Source organism: Mustela lutreola, chromosome 6 (genome assembly GCF_030435805.1).
Source record: "Mustela lutreola isolate mMusLut2 chromosome 6, mMusLut2.pri, whole genome shotgun sequence".
Taxonomy (NCBI): Eukaryota; Metazoa; Chordata; class Mammalia; order Carnivora; family Mustelidae; genus Mustela; species Mustela lutreola.
In genome coordinates this window covers 105,406,553-105,426,610 of record NC_081295.1, presented here as the reverse complement: position 1 = coordinate 105,426,610, position 20,058 = coordinate 105,406,553, and the positions used below count along the sequence as shown (strand labels likewise).

Below are 20,058 nucleotides of genomic sequence, written 5' to 3'. Positions count from 1 at the left end.
ATCTTCCTCTCAGGTCATAATCTCAGGGTCCTGGGATCGAGCCCTGCATCTGGCTCTCCTCTCAGTCTGTGGTGAATCTGCTTCTCCCTCTCCCTGTGTGATCTCTCTTGCTTTCTCTCTCTCAAAGAGGTAAATTTAAAATTTAAAAAAAAAAAAAAAAAAAAAAAAAAAAAAAAAAAAACCTTTAGCTTGGACAGGGTCCATTGGCTTAAAAGAATCAAGTCCAAGCAGAAGAATCATTGAGTTTAATATATTGTGTTCTGCTTCTGGTATAAGAAGTTTCCTTTCAAATATATACTTCCTTTTACATTTTCTAATACAATTAAGTGGGTATGAAGAAGGACTTGAAATTTGAATTTCCTGTTTTCTTTTCTAACAGATCCATGTCTGTTTCACAGTTGAGGATTTCAGAAAAGCAGGTAGGAATACTACCTATAGTCAGTTGAAAAGTAACCTGAGGAGTCTGCTTAAAGGACCCAATCTTTTAATCTATGTTCATCAGATTAATGCTATTTAAGTGAGCTAATCAAATTAACTTTCTTCTTAGTCTACTGCTGAATTAATATCTACCCTTAGGGAATTAAGACATATCCTTCTAGAATGATTAGGACTTTCCATATTATATACAGGAAAATACGAAACAATACAACAGTTTTTTTTTTTAAATATTTTATTTATTTATTTGACACAGTGAGAGAGAGAACACAAGCAGGTTGGGTGGGAGAGGGAACACAAGCAGTTTGGGTGGAAGAGGGAGAAGCCTGAAGGGAGCCCGATGCGGGGCTCAATTCCAGGACCTTGGGATCATGATCTGAGCTGAAGGCATACACTTAACGACTCTACCGAGGTGCCCCCAATAGTTGATTTTTTTTCTTACCTTGAAATTATAAATTTATTTAAATTTCTTAATGATCAAAGAATTATATTTTTAAGTCTGTAAAAACTGTAAGAAAGTTACAGCAAATTTTTTTGAGCAAAAATTTTACCATTTTTAAAAATTTTTAAAAATTTTTTTAATTTTTTATAAACATATATTTTTATCCCCAGGGGTACAGGTCTGTGAATCACTAGGTTTACACACACACTTCACAGCACTCACCATAGCACATACCCTCCCCAATGTCCATAACCCCACCCCCCTTCTCCCAAACCCCCTCCCCCCAGCAACCCTCAGTTTGTTTTGTGAGATTAAGAGTCACTTATGGTTTGTCTCCCTCCCAATCCCATCTTGTTTCATTTATTCTTCTCCTACCCCCTTAACCCTCCATGTTGTGTCTCCACTTCCTCATATCAGGGAGATCATATGATAGTTGTCATGAAGGACCTCAATGTGAGACAGGAATCCATCAAAATCCTTGAGGAGAACACACGCAGCAACATCTTCGACCTCAGCCGCAGCAACATCTTCCTAGGAACATCACCAAAGGCAAGGGAAGCAAGGGCAAAAATGAACTATTGGGATTTTATCAAGATCAAAAGCTTTTGCACAACAAAGGAAACAGTTAACAAAACCAAAAGACAACTGACAGAATGGGAGAAGATATTTGCAAACAACATATCAGATAAATGGCTAGTGTCCAAAATCTATAAAGAACTTAGCAAACTCAACACCCAAAGAACAAATAATCCAATCAAGAAATGCACAGAAGACATGAACAGACATTTCTGCAAAGAAGACATCCAGATGGCCAACAGACACATGAAAAAGTGCTCCATATCACTCGGCATCAGGGAAATACAAATCAAAACCACAGTGAGATATCACCTCACACCAGTCAGAATGGCTAAAATTAACAAGTCAGGAAATGACAGATGCTGGCAAGGATGCGGAGAAAGGGGAACCCTCCTACACTGTTGGTGGGAATGCAAGCTGGTGCAACCACTCTGGAAAACAGCATGGAGGGTCCTCAAAATGTTGAAAATAGAGCTACCCTACGACCCAGCAATTGCACTACTGGGTATTTACCCTAAAGATACAAACGTAGTGATCCAAATGGGCACATGTACCCGAATGTTTATAGCAGCAATGTCCACAATAGCCAAACTATGGAAAGAACCTAGATGTCCATCAACAGATGAATGGATAAAGAAGAAGTGGTATATATACACAATAGACTACTATGCAGCCATCAAAAGAAATGAAATCTTGCCATTTGCAACAACACCAATAGTTGATTTTTAAGCTGCTGGAGCCTTGAGAAAACTAGATAACATCTAGGAAGCAGAAAAGCAATTAGCTGTTTTAAGCTGGAAATAAATGTATGCCTGTTTGTTTGTCTGTTTGTTTTAAAGATTTTATTTTTAAGTAATCTCCACACCCAACATGGGGTTTGAATTTACAAACCGGAGGTCAAGATGCACATATTCTACCAAGTGAGGCAGCCAGGTGCCCCTAAATGTGTATTGAGAATGTAGGTCACTGGGGTCAAAGAACTTTGTTTCATGTGCTTCGCTATCTCCAGTGTCTAGAACAGTGGCTGGCACATAGGAAATACTCTATGAGCAGTTCTCGAATGATTATGTCCTTACCAAGCATAAGCTCATATATTGATTTCATGACATGGTATAGAGAGGAACAAGTCCTATAAAGAACAAACATCTGTAGTTTAGACATATAAACACAGCTTACAAGAGATTTACATGACATTTAAATAAAAGATTTGCTTTAGAAATTCAGGATTCTATGTGATAGCACCATTTTGGTTTATTTAAGATTTTTAAAAAATTCTAAAGTATAAGAATATGGCTGACTTAAAGTGTTAGTTTCGTGATTATTCAAAAAAGCCAAAGAACTATCTTCTAAGTAAAAGCAGCAGATTAAAAAAAAAAAAAAAAAGTTATCTTCCTACATGTCACTATACTGAGTAAATAATCATCTACCTTTACAAATGACTGTATGATCTTATCCTGTAGTACTCTAGAAACTTTTATTCAGACAGTCATACGTGCTGAGCAAGTTAGTGTTTGGGTTTGAACTGTGGATATAATTCAAATTAGGGCTGTTTGGTAATGATACTTTTCACTTAATGATGGTGATTTAAATGTATCTTTCCAAATCAAAATAACTTGAATTTGGAGAATGATGCCTTAGAGTTGTATAAATATGACAAAGACATGGATCAGGAAACATTTAAGGATGGTCCACACAGGATGAAAAACATTTAAAACACGACCAAAGGCTCTTTAGTTGTCTGTGAAAGGAGAATATGATTTACACACATAAATGCTGAAACATAGTGAAGAATTATTTGTAGCAGAACAAATGGGACATGTATATGTGTTTAAAATTATTAAATTATTTACATTACTAAAATTATTAAAATTTAAAATTGTTAAATTATTTATGTTACTAAAATTCACATCTAATCATTTTTATCAGTATATTCTCAAGTTTCTTTGCTGTGTCTATAAAACATGGACTATCCTGTAAAATGGTAAAATGTTGGGTGATTTTTAACCTAAACCATGTTATTTGGATACTTTCAGAGACCAATATTGATTAAGCACAAAGTATACCAAATCACCACATTTTAAGGGACTCACATTTTTTACTTGTTATAAATCTTCTCTAACTATGTATGCTTTCTTCAAATTCATATACTTCCCTCTAAAGAAAGTGATCCCCAGTGGGATTTGGGGATCTTGTGGCAAGCAAGAGTAATTGCTCCTTACACTTGTGGTAAGCCTTTTTATTTAAACTGTTCTAGTTCATGTATGTGTTGGCATTTACTATTGTATTTTGAAATGTATAAATTCTGAGATAAAATCTACTGGTAATGATTGGTATTTTAACACAGAATCAAAATTCTTCCTAATTGCCCAATCCAATGAATGGTTTGTTTTTCTCAAAGTCTGGGCTACCTCTGTCTGTAACCTCTGCTAAAATGATCGCTTCCTCATTTCTCCATCTCTTGACTTACTCCTTCCATTCCTCACATCTCAGTCAGCAAGATGCCTTGAGAGTAAAAGCAGGTCATGCCACAGTTCACTTCCCCTATCCTCCACCCATTGCAAGTTTAGACGGTTCAAAATACCTTCCACTGCTTTTACCTCAGACCAAAATTCTCAACAGCGTCATGAGTACCTAAATATTTTTTCCGCATTTGTCTCCCTTCCAGCTGCATTTCTTACACTTCCGAAGGGAATTTCTTGCTATTTATCAAACTTGTCATGCTCTTGGGGTTTCCTCATTTGTCATTCTTTCTGCCTGCAAAGTCTCCATAGAACTCTCTCACCTTCTGCCCCTGCCCCAGCTCCCCATACATCCCTTCTCTGTTTCAAGCTAGGGCCCAGGAAGAGTTTTCTAAAGACCCCAGTTTCAGATTTCCATGGAATCCTAAACTTCTCCTAGCACGATTCTTGGTGTATAATCGTCATTTGATATGTATTTGGGGATTAAGCGATTTATTTTTTAGAAATCTAGCTTTCTTTTGTTTTTCCCGAAACTCGTCCTTTGTCTGTCTTCCTTCTTTTCTCTTCTAAATATAAGTGCTCCTCAGACTTCTCTTCTGGGCTTTTTTTTTTTTTTCCCCCTTAACCTTCTCCCTTAGTAATTTCTTGACTCTAAGTAGCACTTCTATGTAGAAAATTGCTGGAGCTGTATTTTCATATGTGTCTCTCGGTGTCTATATATGCGTGGCTACTAGATTTCTCCATTTGGAGGGCATCTGAAATAGAATATACAACAAATTTCCCTCTAAAACTTTTGCTTCTGTCTTCCACAGTTTTATTAATGATACAATATATTTTCAACCCTCTGGATGTATACTATATTTTGATTACTAATTCACGTTCCTTTCTTCATATTCCCCCAGCTGAATAATTTTCCAGGTCTTAATGTGGATACCACCCAGTCTCTCTTTCACTTCCTCTCTGCTTCTATCTTTGTGACCACCATTTTACTTTATGTTCCACTATTATTTATCAAGGTTACACCAACTTCCAATGGGCTCCTTCATCTTTAGTTTTTCCCCACTCCACTACATCTTTCCCAATCTCCCCTGTTGAGCTTTTTTATGTCCTTGTCTTCTTTCCATGCCCAGCTTCTTCCTCCCTGTTCAAGATTCAGCAAAAACATCAAACCTCCTTAATTTCCCAATATGGAAACAATTTCTTCTTCCTTTGAATTCTTGTAACACTTAATATACTTCTGTTATGGTGTTTGCCAGTTTCTTTTAAAAAGTTTAACAGCCGGGAGGCCTGAGTGGCTCAGTGGCTTAAGCTCCAGTCATGACCTATGATCCTGGGATTGAGTCCCGCTTAGGGCTCCTTGCTCAGCGAGGAGCCTGCTTCTCTCTCTGCCTCTGCCTGCCACTCTGCCTGCTTGTGCGGTCTCTCTCTCTCACAAATAAATAAATAAAACCATTAAATAAATAAATAAATATATATATATATATATATATATATATATATATATATTAGAAAAATAAAAAGTATAACAGTTTATGTACATTCCCTTTTCCCCATATAAGTTTCCTGAGGAAGTACTTATATCTGGGGTTCACTTTGTATCCCCCATACATTTCACAAGTTCTATGTGCTAACAATGTGTTTAGTAAGTAAATGAATTGATTTCATCCTGATTTTACATAAATATGTTTTTGAATGGCATTTAGCTTATGACAACATATTGATATTACAGTTAATGGTTAATTCTAAAACACTCTCTCCCCACCACTGTTTTCTTTTCTTTTTTTTTTTTTTTTAAAGATTTTATTTATTTATTTGACAGAGAGAAATCACAAGTAGATGGAGAGGCAGGCAGAGTGAGAGAGAGGGAAGCAGGCTCCCTGCTGAGCAGAGAGCCCGATGCGGGCCTCGATCCCAGGACCCTGAGATCATGACCTGAGCCGAAGGCAGCGGCTTAACCCACTGAGCCACCCAGGCGCCCATCCCACCACTGTTTTCTTGAATACTCATCATTGTCTGTTTTGTTAAATTGAAAGTGGTCTTCTTTGATAGAGTTCTCTGTAAATTCCAAGTGGTATTATTTAATTCTACAGACATAGCTTGATATTTTTATGGTTGAATAAAGCTCTGTTCCCTTGCTCACCACTGTCCTTTGATGATTGCAGAAATGAGTACCTGAAGTGTTGTCTTTTCCTGTCTGTTTATACAGGAAGAATATTTTTTGATCTGCAACTAGTGGTCTCTCCCTGTGCAATCTGCCCAAATTTGTTTAACTTTATTTTAATGGCGACAAACACAAGAGTAGAATACTAAAGAATGACTTAATACTGAATTCCCAAACGCAGAACAGCAAGCAGCTCTATGAATTCCTACTGATTAAGAAGGGGATTCGTACTCAAGTCAGGAATAGGATGGAGATGAAAATAGTAGTCAAATGCAAACATAAAGAGATGTGAGGACAAGAGTAATTTGAGGATCAAGAAACGAGGGAGTTCAGACCCAGTTGTGGCATATGAAAGTAGAAAAATATGCAGGGACTAGTCGTTCAGAGATTCCTCACAAGTGGCCCTGGTGATCGGCCCTGCCCTTTTATCTTCACAAAGCAGATGTAATCTTAGTGCCCACAAAAAGAGAACTAAGGCGAGGTGAATTGCCCATTCTATTTAAGAAACAGAGCTGCTAGAATTAGTTTACAAACATTTCATTAGAAAAATAACGTTTTTTTTTTAAAGATTTTATGTATTTATTTGACAGAAATCACAAGTAGGTGGAGAGGCAGGCAGAGAGAGAGAGAGGAGGAAGCAGGCCCCCTGCTGAGCAGAGAGCCCCATGCGGGACTCAATCCCAGGACTCTGACATCAGGACCTGAGCCGAAAGCAGTGGCTTAACCCACTGAGCCACCCAGGCACCCCACGTTTGTTTTTTTTTTTAAACAAGATTTATTTCATGCAAGTACTGATGAAGTATTATTAATCATGAAGAAACACATTAATAGAGAGGAAAGGATATAAAGGAAGACTGTAGCTTCCGGTGTATTCTATACTTAGAGGATGAATTGATAAACTTTGAAATAAATATGCCCAATATTATTGAAGTTTATTTTCACCTAATTTTAAACTGTTCTTGGGTTTACTCTGTTAAAAATGTCCCTGGGAAACCTGGATGGCTCAGTCGGTTAAGAGTCTGCCTTTGGCTCCGGTCATGATCCCCAGGTCCTGGAATCGATCCCACGTCGGGCTCCCTGGTGAGCAGGGAGCCTGCTTCTCCCTCTACTCTCCACTTGTGCTCTCTCTCTCTCTCTTACCATCTCTGTCCCTCTCAAATAAATAAATAAAATCTTTTTTTAAAAAGTCCCTAAAATAGGGGCACCTGGGTGGCTCAGTGGATTAAAGCCACTGCCTTCGGCTCGGGTCATGATCCCAGGGTCCTGGGATCCAGCCCCGAGTCAGGCTCCCTGCTCAGCAGGGAGCCTGCTTCCTCCTCTCTCTCTGCCTACTTGTGATCTCTGCCTGTCAAATAAATAAATAAGATCTTTAAAAAAAAAAAGGTCCCTAAAATATTTTTCTTAAAATGTCCCCAGTTTTATGAAAAGCACTTGCTTTGCCACAAATTATATTTTATAAGTTTACAAATCCAAATCCATTGAAATGTTTTCTGTTGGTTGATATTACTTGACATAATTTTAACATTTCCTTTTAGAAAAAAATTAAAAATCTGATTAAAATTGCTCAAAAGGTTTTTTGAGTTTAAAAGTTATTGCAAAGCAACTGTTCAGCGACTTAGCATAAATGAATTTGACATACACAAATATAATTTTCTTAAAACACATGTGGATAAAATACCTACAAACTATTTGAAGATATTTAACATACTGAAAACACAGCTGTGTTCACTCTGTTAAGCCTTAAGAATCTTAGAGGTTCCCAATTTACTAAATTATTTTAAAGACACTGTTGTATAGTATTTGAGTTATTTTCTGTGTTTAAGAGAGATTTTGTTTAAGGAAAAAAGATTAGAACTAACTGTTTTCAATGAACTGATAATTCACCTGTCATGATTATGTCACTTGACTTTGGTTGAAGGTGGACTGAATATTGGATGAAAGCAGAGAGGGAAAAAAATGTCTTATTAGAACAACTTTTTTATTGGCTATTTTCGGAATTTATGTTAAAATACATTTCCAAAAAACTAAGCACAATATAAAAAATATGTACCAGCTTCATTATTACATCTTATGTATTAAAATCTCAAAAAGAAGTGCTCTCCACTCTTTGGATGGAAGTACCTGCCTTTACAGTAGAGGCGGCCATGTGAGCAAGGGTTTGTAAACATTTCTTCTCTCTACCACACTTATTGTGACATCATCCATGTAGAGGACTTGGTGCCCAGCACACAGTGAGCCTTTGAAAAATGTTAATTGTAACAAGTAATCGCACCCAATAATCATAAAAATCACAGTATATATAATAACTACAAAAATAAAAGTAATAATATAGAAATAAAAGAATGAGGGTTACTCACTATTTCAGTATAGGTGTCAGATACTCTTACAATTTGCTGAAAAAAATATTTAATAATAGCAACACACTTTATAAAACTGAAGTATAATTAACATACAGTGTTATATTAGTTATAATTTTACAACATAATGATTCAACAATTCCATACATTATTCAGTGTTCATCATGATGAAGGTAGTTACCATCTGTCACTTGAGAAAGTTATGACAATATTATTGACTATATTCCTTAAGCGGTACTTCTCATCTTTATGGGGTTTTTTTTGTTTTTTTTTGTTTTTTTTTTTTCAACAACTGGGAGTTTGTACTTCTTAAGCCCATTCATTCATTACCCCTGTCCTTCCTCACCTCCTCTCTGGCAGCCACTGGTTTGCTCTCTGTATTTAAGGGTCTGTTAATTTGTTTTCTTGCAACCCAGTCACACTTGGGTTGCTTCCATATCTTCGCTATTATAAATAATATCTTTCAAATTGTTAATTTTGCTTTCTTCGAACAGCCCACATTTATTGAGCAATATTGTCTTGTATTACTATCTTTATTCTCCCCATTTACAGATAAGAAACTAAGGAACAGTTAAGTAATTTAGCCAAATTTACATAGCTAGTGAATTTCCAAGCCCATGTAATCTGGCTTCAGAGCCATGCTCTTAAGCATTATGCTCTACTTACTAACTGATGTTCGGGCATTTTACTTATCCAAATAATAATCAGGGGAAAAAAAAGTTTTCTGAGTCATTCCTCGTACTTTGTTCCAAATGCAGATATTGGGGAAGTAATAAAATAATATAAGCAAACTTAAAAGTATGGTAAATAAATACTTATTTGCAAAAGCAAATGGTGATTGTATATTTACAAATTTTAGAAAAACATTAGAAGGACTTCATGCTTAAAATGCCATGTAATTAATGTTACTCATAAAATATACTTTCTATCACTTTAAGTTAAATCTCTCATTATACAACACCTTCATTCTGTTGGATGTATGTGTTCTACTTCAAAAGGTAGAGTTTGTGAAAGAATTAAAAGGGATATCTCCCTTACAGTTTCAGAATTGGCTTCAAATTGGTCATTGGTTAGAAATGAAGCTACTGTACTGAAATAGAAGTGTTGGGAAATGTGTCACAATAATCAAGGTAAGAACAGAAACTTCTCAAGAGTATGGCCCACGTAATGTATTTTGTCAATAACCTGTCCTCTGCCAGGAAGGCATGACATGTTATGTCTTCCTTTCAGTCATAAGCATTCCCAATGGAGACATCACTTTGAGTGATTTGTATTTTTCCATTTGATGTTTTACTACTACCAGTAAAGAGGCAAAAAGGTTCTGTAACAGAGTATTGAAGAGTTCAGTCAAATTTGTTTAACTGGGGGCACCTGGTGGCCCAGTGGGTTAAAGCCTCTGCCTTCGGCCCAGGTCACATCCCAGGATCCTAGGATGGAGCCTGTTTCTTCCTCTCTCTCTCTGCCTGCCTCTCTGTCTACTTGTGATCTCTCAAATAAATAAATAAAATCTTAAAAAAATTTATTTAACTGGAATTGATCTGATTTTTAAAGTTATGTAATATTAATACATTCGAAGACTGTAATTTTCAAGTAGAGCCTAAAACAAAATAAAATGGGGACTCATGAACTCCTAAGTTAAAGTCTCAAATATTACCTGTTACTTTGACAGCACCTGTATGTTTCCCTTTCATCTTTCCTATCCATTCCCAGAGGTTACCAAGACCTTGAATTTTTGTGTTTATTATTACACCTGTTATTTGAGGACTAGATTAACTACCTAAGCATTTATTCATAAATAAAAACATTAATTTTGCTTATCGGGTTTTATAAAAATAGTGTCATATATTTAGAGCTTGAATTTTTCACTAACATTTTATTTCTAGGATTTAATAATAGAATTTCATGTAGTTATGGGCAATTTATGTTCACTGCTGTAAATATTCCACTATCAATATGTCACAGTTTACTTAATGATTTGTACCATCGTGGTTTGGGGAGGAAAATAAGATCTACTCTCTATGTAATATTATAATCTATAATTTAGAACTAGCATGATGTTGGAAGAGATGAGGGATGGGACCTTAGGAAAATTGCCAGCCATAGGCAGTGAAGACTTGAGCCTGAAGCTTGCCAGAACTTAGAACCGGAAGCTTAGAGAGATCTGTGGGGCTCCTGTCTCCACACAGTGGGAGCTCATGTAGAGGTCCGTAAAACTGCGATGCTGAGCACCATGATTTGCCAAGAATAATGGACTCCAATTCATGTTAACCTTCTGTATCTCATGCAAATTCCTGTTATTGACGAAATCCACAAAAGGAAGCCTATGGGGGAGGGGATTGAGGAAACACAGACGTGTCGTATTGGTGTGGGGTTAAGTTCACCCCGTATCAAGCATACCATTCTTGAACTGATGGCTTTTCCCCAATTATTTTTACTCTTATAAGCTTTGAGACTTAACATTCTTGTACATGTGCTAAGACTTCTCCACAGAATATAGTAGGAATGGAATTGCTGAGACACCGGTTAAATACATTTATAGATGTATAAGACAATGCCAAAATGGTTATATCTTTTACATTCTTATATGAGTCTTTGTGGCTCCACATTCTGACCCATGTTTGGTTTCTGACTTCTTCATTTCTACCATCACAGTGTGTATAAAATGATGTCTCATTGTTATCTTAATTTTGTTTAAGTTCTAATGAGGTTGAAGTTTTCATGTATTTTTCTTTTACAATTCTTTCTTCAATAACATTCATGATTTTATCTTTTATCTATTAAGGTGTCTGTCTTTTCCTTACTGCTTATACTTGTTTTTGTAACCTAATACTTTATTGGTAACATGTACTGTAAATAGTTATCAAATTTGTGACTTATGTTTTCCTCTGCTTTGTGGTATATTTTAATAAGCACATATTTTTAATTTTAATCAAAATTTTATTTTTTAGTTAGCATATTTTTATGTCTTGTTTTAGAACTCTTAGGCATTATTTCCCTATATTTTTCTGTTAGAAATTCTAAAATTTTGCCTGTCACTCTCAATCTATAATCCATCTATATTTCTTTATTTTTTTTTATTATGGTGTAGGAAGCAATTTCATTATTCTTATTATGAATAGCCAATCATGCTCTGTATTAGATAGTCCCTTCTTGGCTTAGTATATTAGATTCCTATTATTTCTTTAATAGCACAACAACTCAGTGGCTTAAAACAGATTTGTTGTTTTATAGTTATGTAGGTCAGAAGTCTAAAATGGTTCTCATGGGCTGAAATTCAGGTGTCACTAAGACTGCATTCCTTCTGGAGGCTTTGAGGGAGAATCTGTTCCTTAACTCTTACAGCCTGGAGAAGCTACCCTTAATCTTTGTTCACGCTCCCTTCCATCTTCAAAGCCAGCACTTGCATCACTCCAACCTCTGACTTTGTTGCCTTCTTATTTAATTTATAAGGACATTGGGCACACCTGGATAATCCAGGATAATCTCTTCATCTCAAGATTCCTAATTTTGTCACAGTTGCAAAGTCCCTTTTGTAGGAGAACTTATTTACAGATCTTAGGTATTAGGGCATGGGCATCTTTAAGGGGACTTTAGTTAGTGATCTGTACTGCCCCTGTATCATATATCATTTAACATAAATAAGAGTCTGTTTCTGGATTCTGGATTCCATTGCTCTATTTTCTATCTGTGTTCCAGGACTATACATAATCATACTAACATAATTAATGATAGTGATTCTTTAAAATGACTCCTTGTATGTGATAGACATAGTCCTTAACTTGCTCTTCTGCTTCTGAATGTTTTGGCTGTTTTTGGACTTCGACCTTTTCATACAAACTGTACAACTAATTGGTAAATTAATCCAAATCCTATTGTGATTTTTATTAGAACTGTATAGAACCTATAGATATTGAAAATACTAGAAAATGAGACTTACTGTCCATGAATATAATCTGTCTCTCAATCTATTTATATCCATTTGACAGCTTTATGAATATTTTTATACATTCTTTAAAGGTTTTAATTATAAACAAATATATTCTTAGAAAATCTTAGTTATTTTATAATGATGCCATAAATGGTCTCTCTCTCTTTTTTAAATTACTAATTATACGTTGCTGATGTACAAAAACACAATTGATTTTTTTTAAATTGATTTTGTATAAAACACCTTGCTAAGCTCTTTCACTGATTCTAATGACTTTTCTGAAATTACTTTGAGCTTTTTAATGTATATAAATTATATAAACCTTGACTGGTATTTTGTTTCTTACTTTCTGACCCTTATAACATTTATCTTATTAGGTGACTTAAATCGTCAGTAGGGAATAAAACAAGAATGTGCGCCTTTACCTTTTTTTTGGTATTATTTTACTATGAAATATACAATTCTTATTGGGTTTTAATAGAAAGCTTCTATTGGGTTAAGAAAGTTTCCTTCGTTCTTCAGATGATGTGAGTTTATAATGATTGAAATTGAATTTCATAAAATTATTTTTCTTTTGAAAAAAAATGTTAGCCTTTTTTCTGTCCAAATAAAATATTCACCTCGTTTTCTCCATTGTTAGTAGGTTAGTTACAATTAGGGGTTATAAATCTTAACCTACCCATGTAACTGTGATAAACATGACTCAATCATTATATATTTTTTGTATATACAGCAGGCCTTGATTGTGCTGCTATTTTGTTAAGTGGGTTTTGTTTCATGAGTGGATTTGCTCTTTAAATTTTCTTTTCTGGTTTGCTTTTACTATCAAGGTTATATTAGCCTGATAACTGAGTAGAGGGATATTTCCCCATATCTTTCTCTGAATAGTCTGCTATTAGCTCACAACCTCAGGAATTTCCTGGGTGAATTTCAGACCTAGCCCCCATAAACAGAGGGCAAGAACAAACTGAGGAAAGAGGCAGGCCACTCCAGATTGATGGCTGAAAGGCTTAAAAGCAAGGGAACTTATAGAGGAGTCTCGTCTTGGGCAGTTGCAAAATGAGTAGATCTCAGGACCTGCCCACCAGTACCTTAAGAGATTATATAAGGACCTTAATGAGGTTCAATCATGTACACAGTCCAGACGGTTCCATAACACATCACTTTTTCTCAAGGCTGAGTCATTGAAGTGGATCCCACTGTGGGATCAGTGGGCAGAACATAAATTCCAAGGAAAAGCCGGGGGGTAAAGAGCCTCTGGTTGCTGAAATCAAGGTGGTGGGGTCAATCGGCAATCACATCTTCTCGGTGACTCCTCCAAGATCTGCCTAGACTGGAATGATATATTTCCTAAAGGTCTGTGATATTTCTTTGTACGACTACCTGGGATTAGTATTTACTTGTAGGACATTTCATTATGATATTATTTTTAAAATATTTATATGTTTTCATCCTTCTGATTTTTTTTTTAAAGATTTTATTTATTTATCTGACAGAGAGAGATCACAAGTAGGCAGAGAGGCAGGCAGAGAGAGAGGAGGAAGCAGGCTCCCTGCCGAGCAGAGAGCCCGATGTGGGACTCCATCCCAGGACCTGAGATCATGACCTGAGCCGAAGGCAGAGGCCTTAACCCACTGAGCCACCCAGGCGCCCCTTCTGATTTTTTTAATTGAAGTGCAATTTACATACTGTGAAATGTACAGGTTATAGTTCATGATTTGAGGAGTTTTGACAAAAATTTACCTATACTTTCAGTAAAATAGAGAACAATTCTAACATCCTAGTTGATTCCTTCATGCCACTTTCCAGCCAGTCCAGTTCTGGCCTTCTATTTTCCACAAGCGGCCACTCTTAGGAATTCTAACAGCATATATTATTTTGGCCTCTAGAATTTTGTAACAGTGGAATCTAACAGGATACATTTTTTTGTATCTGGCATCTTTCACTCAACATAATTGTGAGATACATCCATGCTGTTATGTTAATCAATGACTAATTCTTTCAATTTATATATAAACCTATTGATTTTTTCCCCTTGGATGGGAATTGGTTTATTTCTAGTTTAATGGTTATTGTGAGTAAAGACATTCTTGTATAAGTCATTTTGTGAACATATGCTTTTATATCCCTTAGTTAAATACCCAAATAGAATTTCTGGGTCATAGTGGAGCTCAATATTTAACTTTATAAATAATTGTCAATCTTTCCAAGACAGTTACTTTATTTTATTTTTTTATTTAAAGATTTTATTTATTTATTTGACAGACAGAGATCACAAGTAGGCAGAGGCAGGCAGAGAGAAAGAAGGGAAGCAGGCTCCCCGCTGAGCAGAGAGCCCGATGTGGGGCTCTATCCCAGGACACCGGGATCATGACCTGAGCTGAAGGATCATGACCTGAGCCACCCAGGCGCCCCCAGTTATATTGTTTTAAACTGCTAATAGTGGCTGCTGTATTAGTTCCACATCCTCATCATTTGGTCTTTTTTGTTTTGTTTTGTTTTAGTAATATACTGACTTGATAGAGTTTTTTATAGATATAGATACTAATCATTTTAAAAAAATTTTAATTCCAATTAGTTAACATACAGTGTTATATTTAAGATATTAATCATTTTTTAGATGTATGCGTGGGGAGTATATTCTCTCAGTCTGTGGCTTATCTATTTAATTTCTTAATGGTTTTTGGATCAGCAAAAGTTTTAGTGAATGCTGTTTGAATGCTGTTTGCTTACTATTAAGTAAATTTTCTCAGTTTAAAATTTGCAAAGGCATTCTTGTATGCTTTCTAACTAGCATTCTTAACATTTTGTTTTTATGTTCAGATCTTTGATAGATCTCAAGATAAAGTTTGCCTAAATGTGAGGTAGGACAGAAAAGGTTTTTTAGTGTTTGTTTTGTTTTGGGCTTTTGTTTGTTGCATATAAATTTCCAATTGTTCTAGATTCATTTACTAAAAAGATTTGCATTTCAGATTTTATTACTTATGCACTTTTGTTGAAAATCAATTTACCGGGCGCCTGGGTGGCTCAGTGGGTTAAGCCGCTGCCTTCGGCTCAGGTCATGATCTCAGGGTCCTGGGATCGAGTCCCGTATCGGGCTCTCTGCTCAGCAGGGAGCCTGCTTCCTCCTCTCTCTGCCTGCCTCTCTGCTTACTTGTAATTTCTCTCTGTCAAATAAATAAATAAAATCTTTAAAAAAAAAAAAAAAAAAAAGAAAATCAATTTACCTTCTCAGTGTATAGTCTTTCTGACCTTTATAATATTCCATTTATCTATTTGCCTATAGGTAAGTAATCTACACTTCAGTACAATATTAAATAAATGTCGTGACAGCAGACATCCTTGAATTTATCCTAGATTTAGAGGAAAAGCAATTAGTCTTCAACCATTCAGTATGGTGTATTTCTTACTACAGGACTATAGATTTAAAATATGTATATAGAAAACCTCTGATTTAGAAGGCAGCAACTTAATTTTATTTATCTTTGTTTTTCATTTACCCAACACAGCTTTTGGTGCATTCTATAAGCCCTTTGTATTTTTTTAAATTAATCAGTGAATGATTATCCAAGTTGTTTGTTGTGGTAATGTTCCATTCAGTAGCTGACAACATACTCTCATAACTGCTCTTATTTCACCTGTTTTTAACCATGTTTCAGGATGAATGAACAAACTGAAAAACCTCCCAGAATTCCCCATTTAGAGAAGCTGTTTTGTATTATGTGGTATCAGTAGTGTTTTGAAGTTTTCCGTATATGGGATCGCATCTTTTGTTGTATATGCGATCACATCTTTTATTTGCTGATCCTTAGAACAACTCTTTTACATAGAGAATGTAAGATTGAAGAATAATTGAATCGCTTTATGCCTAATCATGAAATTTGGGATATAATGTTACAGGCACTGATAATACTTAATAAAAATGAATATTAACTTTTATTTTAAAAATCTATTTAAGGTACACCTTGGTGACTCAGTCAACCGACTGTCTCCTTTGGCTCAGGTCATTATCCTAGAGTCCTGGGATCTAGTACCACATCGGGCTGCCTGCTCACTGGGGAGTCTCTTTCTGTCTCTCACTCAATCTCTCTTGCAAAAATAAATAAATGAAATCTTTTAAAAATCTATTTAAAATTAACCTTTGCAATTTTGGAGGTGCATAGTCTAACATAATTGGTGTGTGTGTGTGTGTGTGTGTGTGTGTGTGTGTGTGTGCGTGTCTGTGTGTTTTCAGAAATCTGGAGAGAAAAAGCCTTTAGCAATTTTGTAAACCATAGTTCTCCCTGATTTCTCTCTTACAAGTGATTTATTTATTTGATTATGTAAGTAACATATATGACATGTTCAACATATTATTGATCTTGGCAATCCTATAGGAAGAGTCCTCCTTTTTTAAAATCCTAGATTAGAGGTCTGAAATAGTTTCATGCTTGTGTCTGTTGTGTGAATGGCATAACTCTCTTCTGCATGGTAAAGTTTGAAAAGCCCATTACCCATCATTTATTTTGGGTGCAAATTATTACTTTTTCCCACTCTAAAACAATATTCTATTGATTTTGTTTCCTAGTTCAATTTTGTGGGGAAATTGCTCGGACCGAGAGGCAACTCATTGAAGAGACTACAGGAAGAAACAGGTGCTAAAATGTCTATCCTGGGCAAAGGATCAATGAGAGATAAAGCAAAGGTACTGAACTTTGATTTTGATTTTTAACACATACAGAAGGTTACCTGTAACAGTCAGGGCCAAATTTACAAGCACATCTGCGCTGTTCTCCCATTGTTTCCCACAATTTTCACCTTCTGGGGCCACCTTGTTGCACTCTCAGTCAATTCCTCTATTTTCATAAAAATCAATTACCCTTCTTCCCCCCCACCCCCAGAAGATGTAATTTTGTATCTTTATTCTCTTTAGTCCTTTGTGTAGGTTGTTGACAACTCTCCTTACTTTTTCTGTGTCCTCTGTAGAATATTTCTATATGTCTATGCTCATTTTCTTTAATTCCCTGTCTCATCCCTTTTCTCTCTTCAACTATGTCACCTAATCACATCCATTGTATCATTCTCTCTTTTTATCTCTATGCTCCATTTCACTCTGACTTCCTACCCAAAGCAATTTCAAATACTTATCTGCAAATCTAAGAGAATTCCACTTATTTTCTGAAATGTTTCAGTGATGTTTAACCATTCACCTGACCTCAAAAGAACAAATAAGCCAAGAAAGATATGAAGTTTGATGTTTGAAATGATTTATTTCACATCTGAACTACATCATTTTCCCATTTTATAAAGTGATAGCAATTTTCTCTGTATTAGAATTCATTGTTTTGGAAAATACCAACCATTTTTAGATATGTATTCATAAAGGACTTTTAAAATTCATTGAGAAAGGGTGGATATATTGAGGTGGTCCTATTTGACCAGGCCATGCTTTTCTGATTCAATATGTTACCACTGAAAATAAAATATTCAAACATTTATTTCTGACTATGGGAATCACATAGGAAATTGTTTAGATATTCTCTCTTTTAACTATTAATGTGAAATCTTAAAGAAAATTACAGTGGGAAATGTCACTGAACAGATATCTCATAGTATTATACTGCACACTTCATACTGTATTTTTTTTTCTTTTTCTACACACCTTTTTAAGACTTAGATCAGGCATCATCTCCCCAACGGGTCTTTTCTGAAACTCCTGTGATAGGTTAATACTCCCATCACTTAACATAGTTTGTTGAAATTTTCTGTTTCTCTCATTAAACTGTAAACTCCTACCAGCCAGAGAAATAAAGTATTGAGTTTCACATACCCAGAGCATCTGTATAGGCACTCCCATATCTTCCAAAGCAAATGGGTGTTTATTGTTTATTCCCATATATTTGGAATTTTTTTTTCTGTTCACAGAACTTTACATTGGATTTCTTTTTCCTTGTGAGCATGTTAGGAAGCAGCATAAGTATTTGAAAATCTGGTTGGAAACAAATTTAGTTCTATTTAGTTTCCATTAGGTTTAATTTAGTGATATTAGCTGTTACTTAAACTCCAGTTTCTCATTGATTACTTTTTGGGCGATCAATCAGTTTGTCTTTGCTTCAAGCATTTTCACTGTTCCTTTACAAAATGAAAGAAAATGAAAACAATAATAATAATAATAATAATAATGTATTGTACTATAAACTGCATTTTATAGAATCTAAATAAGACCTTACCTGCCAAGGGTGGTGGGCATGCAACTGAAATAAAGCCACAGACATGAATATGCAAAAGTCTACCTTAGGAAACATTTGATTAAAATAAAAATAAATCCTTGGTAAAATATTGATCACTGAGCTGCTATTTCACCTCTTCTGCATGATCTGATCAGGAAGGAAGATTTTATATGTGATTTTGTTCTTCTAACAAATAAATAGCTTATCTCATTCTTCAGTGGCGGCACATACGTATTTGTACAGCCACACAGGAATATATTCATGCATTAATTGCAGGAGTATTTGTTGCTGTGTTACACTGTGTCACCTGTAGTTCTGGTTTATGGTAATGAATAGGACAAAAATTTTTCTTCTCCTAGAGTTTATAACCCAATGGGAAAGATAGACAATAAATAAGTGAATAAACACATTTTAATAATTTTTATGTATTAAAATAATACAGATTGTTTTTCTGTGTTGGCTCTGCTATTACGATCTTTGTTTCATGATAAATAGGAGACATTTGGGTAGTTATCTAAATCAGGATGAAATAACTATGCAAAAGCCTTTCTTACACATCTGCTGTGTGCTCAACTGGAGATTACATATTATGCTATGTAGAAAATAAGTATTGGACAGGAGTTGATCCCTCACAAAACTTATAATTTAATTAGACATACTGATCTGTTTAATGCTTTCTTTAAAAAGAAGAGTTAAGAGTGACATTCTCATTGAATTTTAGTTTTACAAATCTAATAAGAATTTTTCAACCTTAGAAAAGCTTGAAGTTTTAGGATTTGTTGTAAGATCATTATAAAATTGCATAATACAGAAAATAGTTCTAGTGGTTTGGTGTATTAAGAAGATTCTAACAAGTTCAATGTTTTTATTTGTCTTATTTTGGTTTTGGTGTGTTTGGGGGAAACCTTCCTTTTCTTTTAGCTACACCTAGGCAGTAACTCGGTGAGCAGAGAGAGAAAACAAAAGCCAAAACAAAATGAGATGTAGTAATATTCAAGGGAATACCAGTAGCAAAATCCTACCTTATATTTAATATTTTAGTCCCATACTGGTCAGATCACTGAGTATGTGAACCCACGTTTTACTTAGAATCATCCAGGAATGCTTGAACAGAAGCTAACTTTTACATAATGATGATAAAGATATTAATAGAGAAAATTAGAAAGTAATATATACAGTATATTTACAATATTTCAAAATATCTCTGGAAATTAACTGGTAGTTCAGAAATTTCTTTAAAGTCTGAGTCCCTCATACACCATATGGCCAACCAGTTCTAAATAACCACACAGCTGCCTGCTTCTCTAGCAGTTGCTTCCCCCCAAGCATTTGCTTCTGAGCAATCTTCAGGGGTAACTTACTGAAGCTTCGGATAGAGTGTTGCTATTTTTAGTGATGCTGATGGCAGAGATTAGTGAGCGAGAACAGAGGAAGCAGTGGTCTATAGGCTTATCTTTGAAAAGAGTGAGAAACAAACATATTATCTTGGAG

General features: G+C 35.2%; 1 protein-coding gene across 6 annotated transcripts in view; it reads left to right on the top strand.

Moving 5' to 3' along the window:
• KHDRBS2 (KH RNA binding domain containing, signal transduction associated 2) overlaps positions 1-20,058 on the top strand; it is a 636,352-nt gene that overhangs the window by 212,010 nt on the left and 404,284 nt on the right. For all 6 annotated transcript variants that reach the window (XR_009354772.1, XR_009354769.1, XR_009354770.1 and 3 more), the window contains exon 3: positions 16,926-17,042. Coding sequence is in view for 2 of the 6 variants with exons in the window: in XM_059178344.1 (XP_059034327.1) it covers positions 16,926-17,042 (117 nt within the window). In the remaining 4 variants the exon portion in view is untranslated. The remainder of the gene's footprint in view (positions 1-16,925; positions 17,043-20,058) is intronic.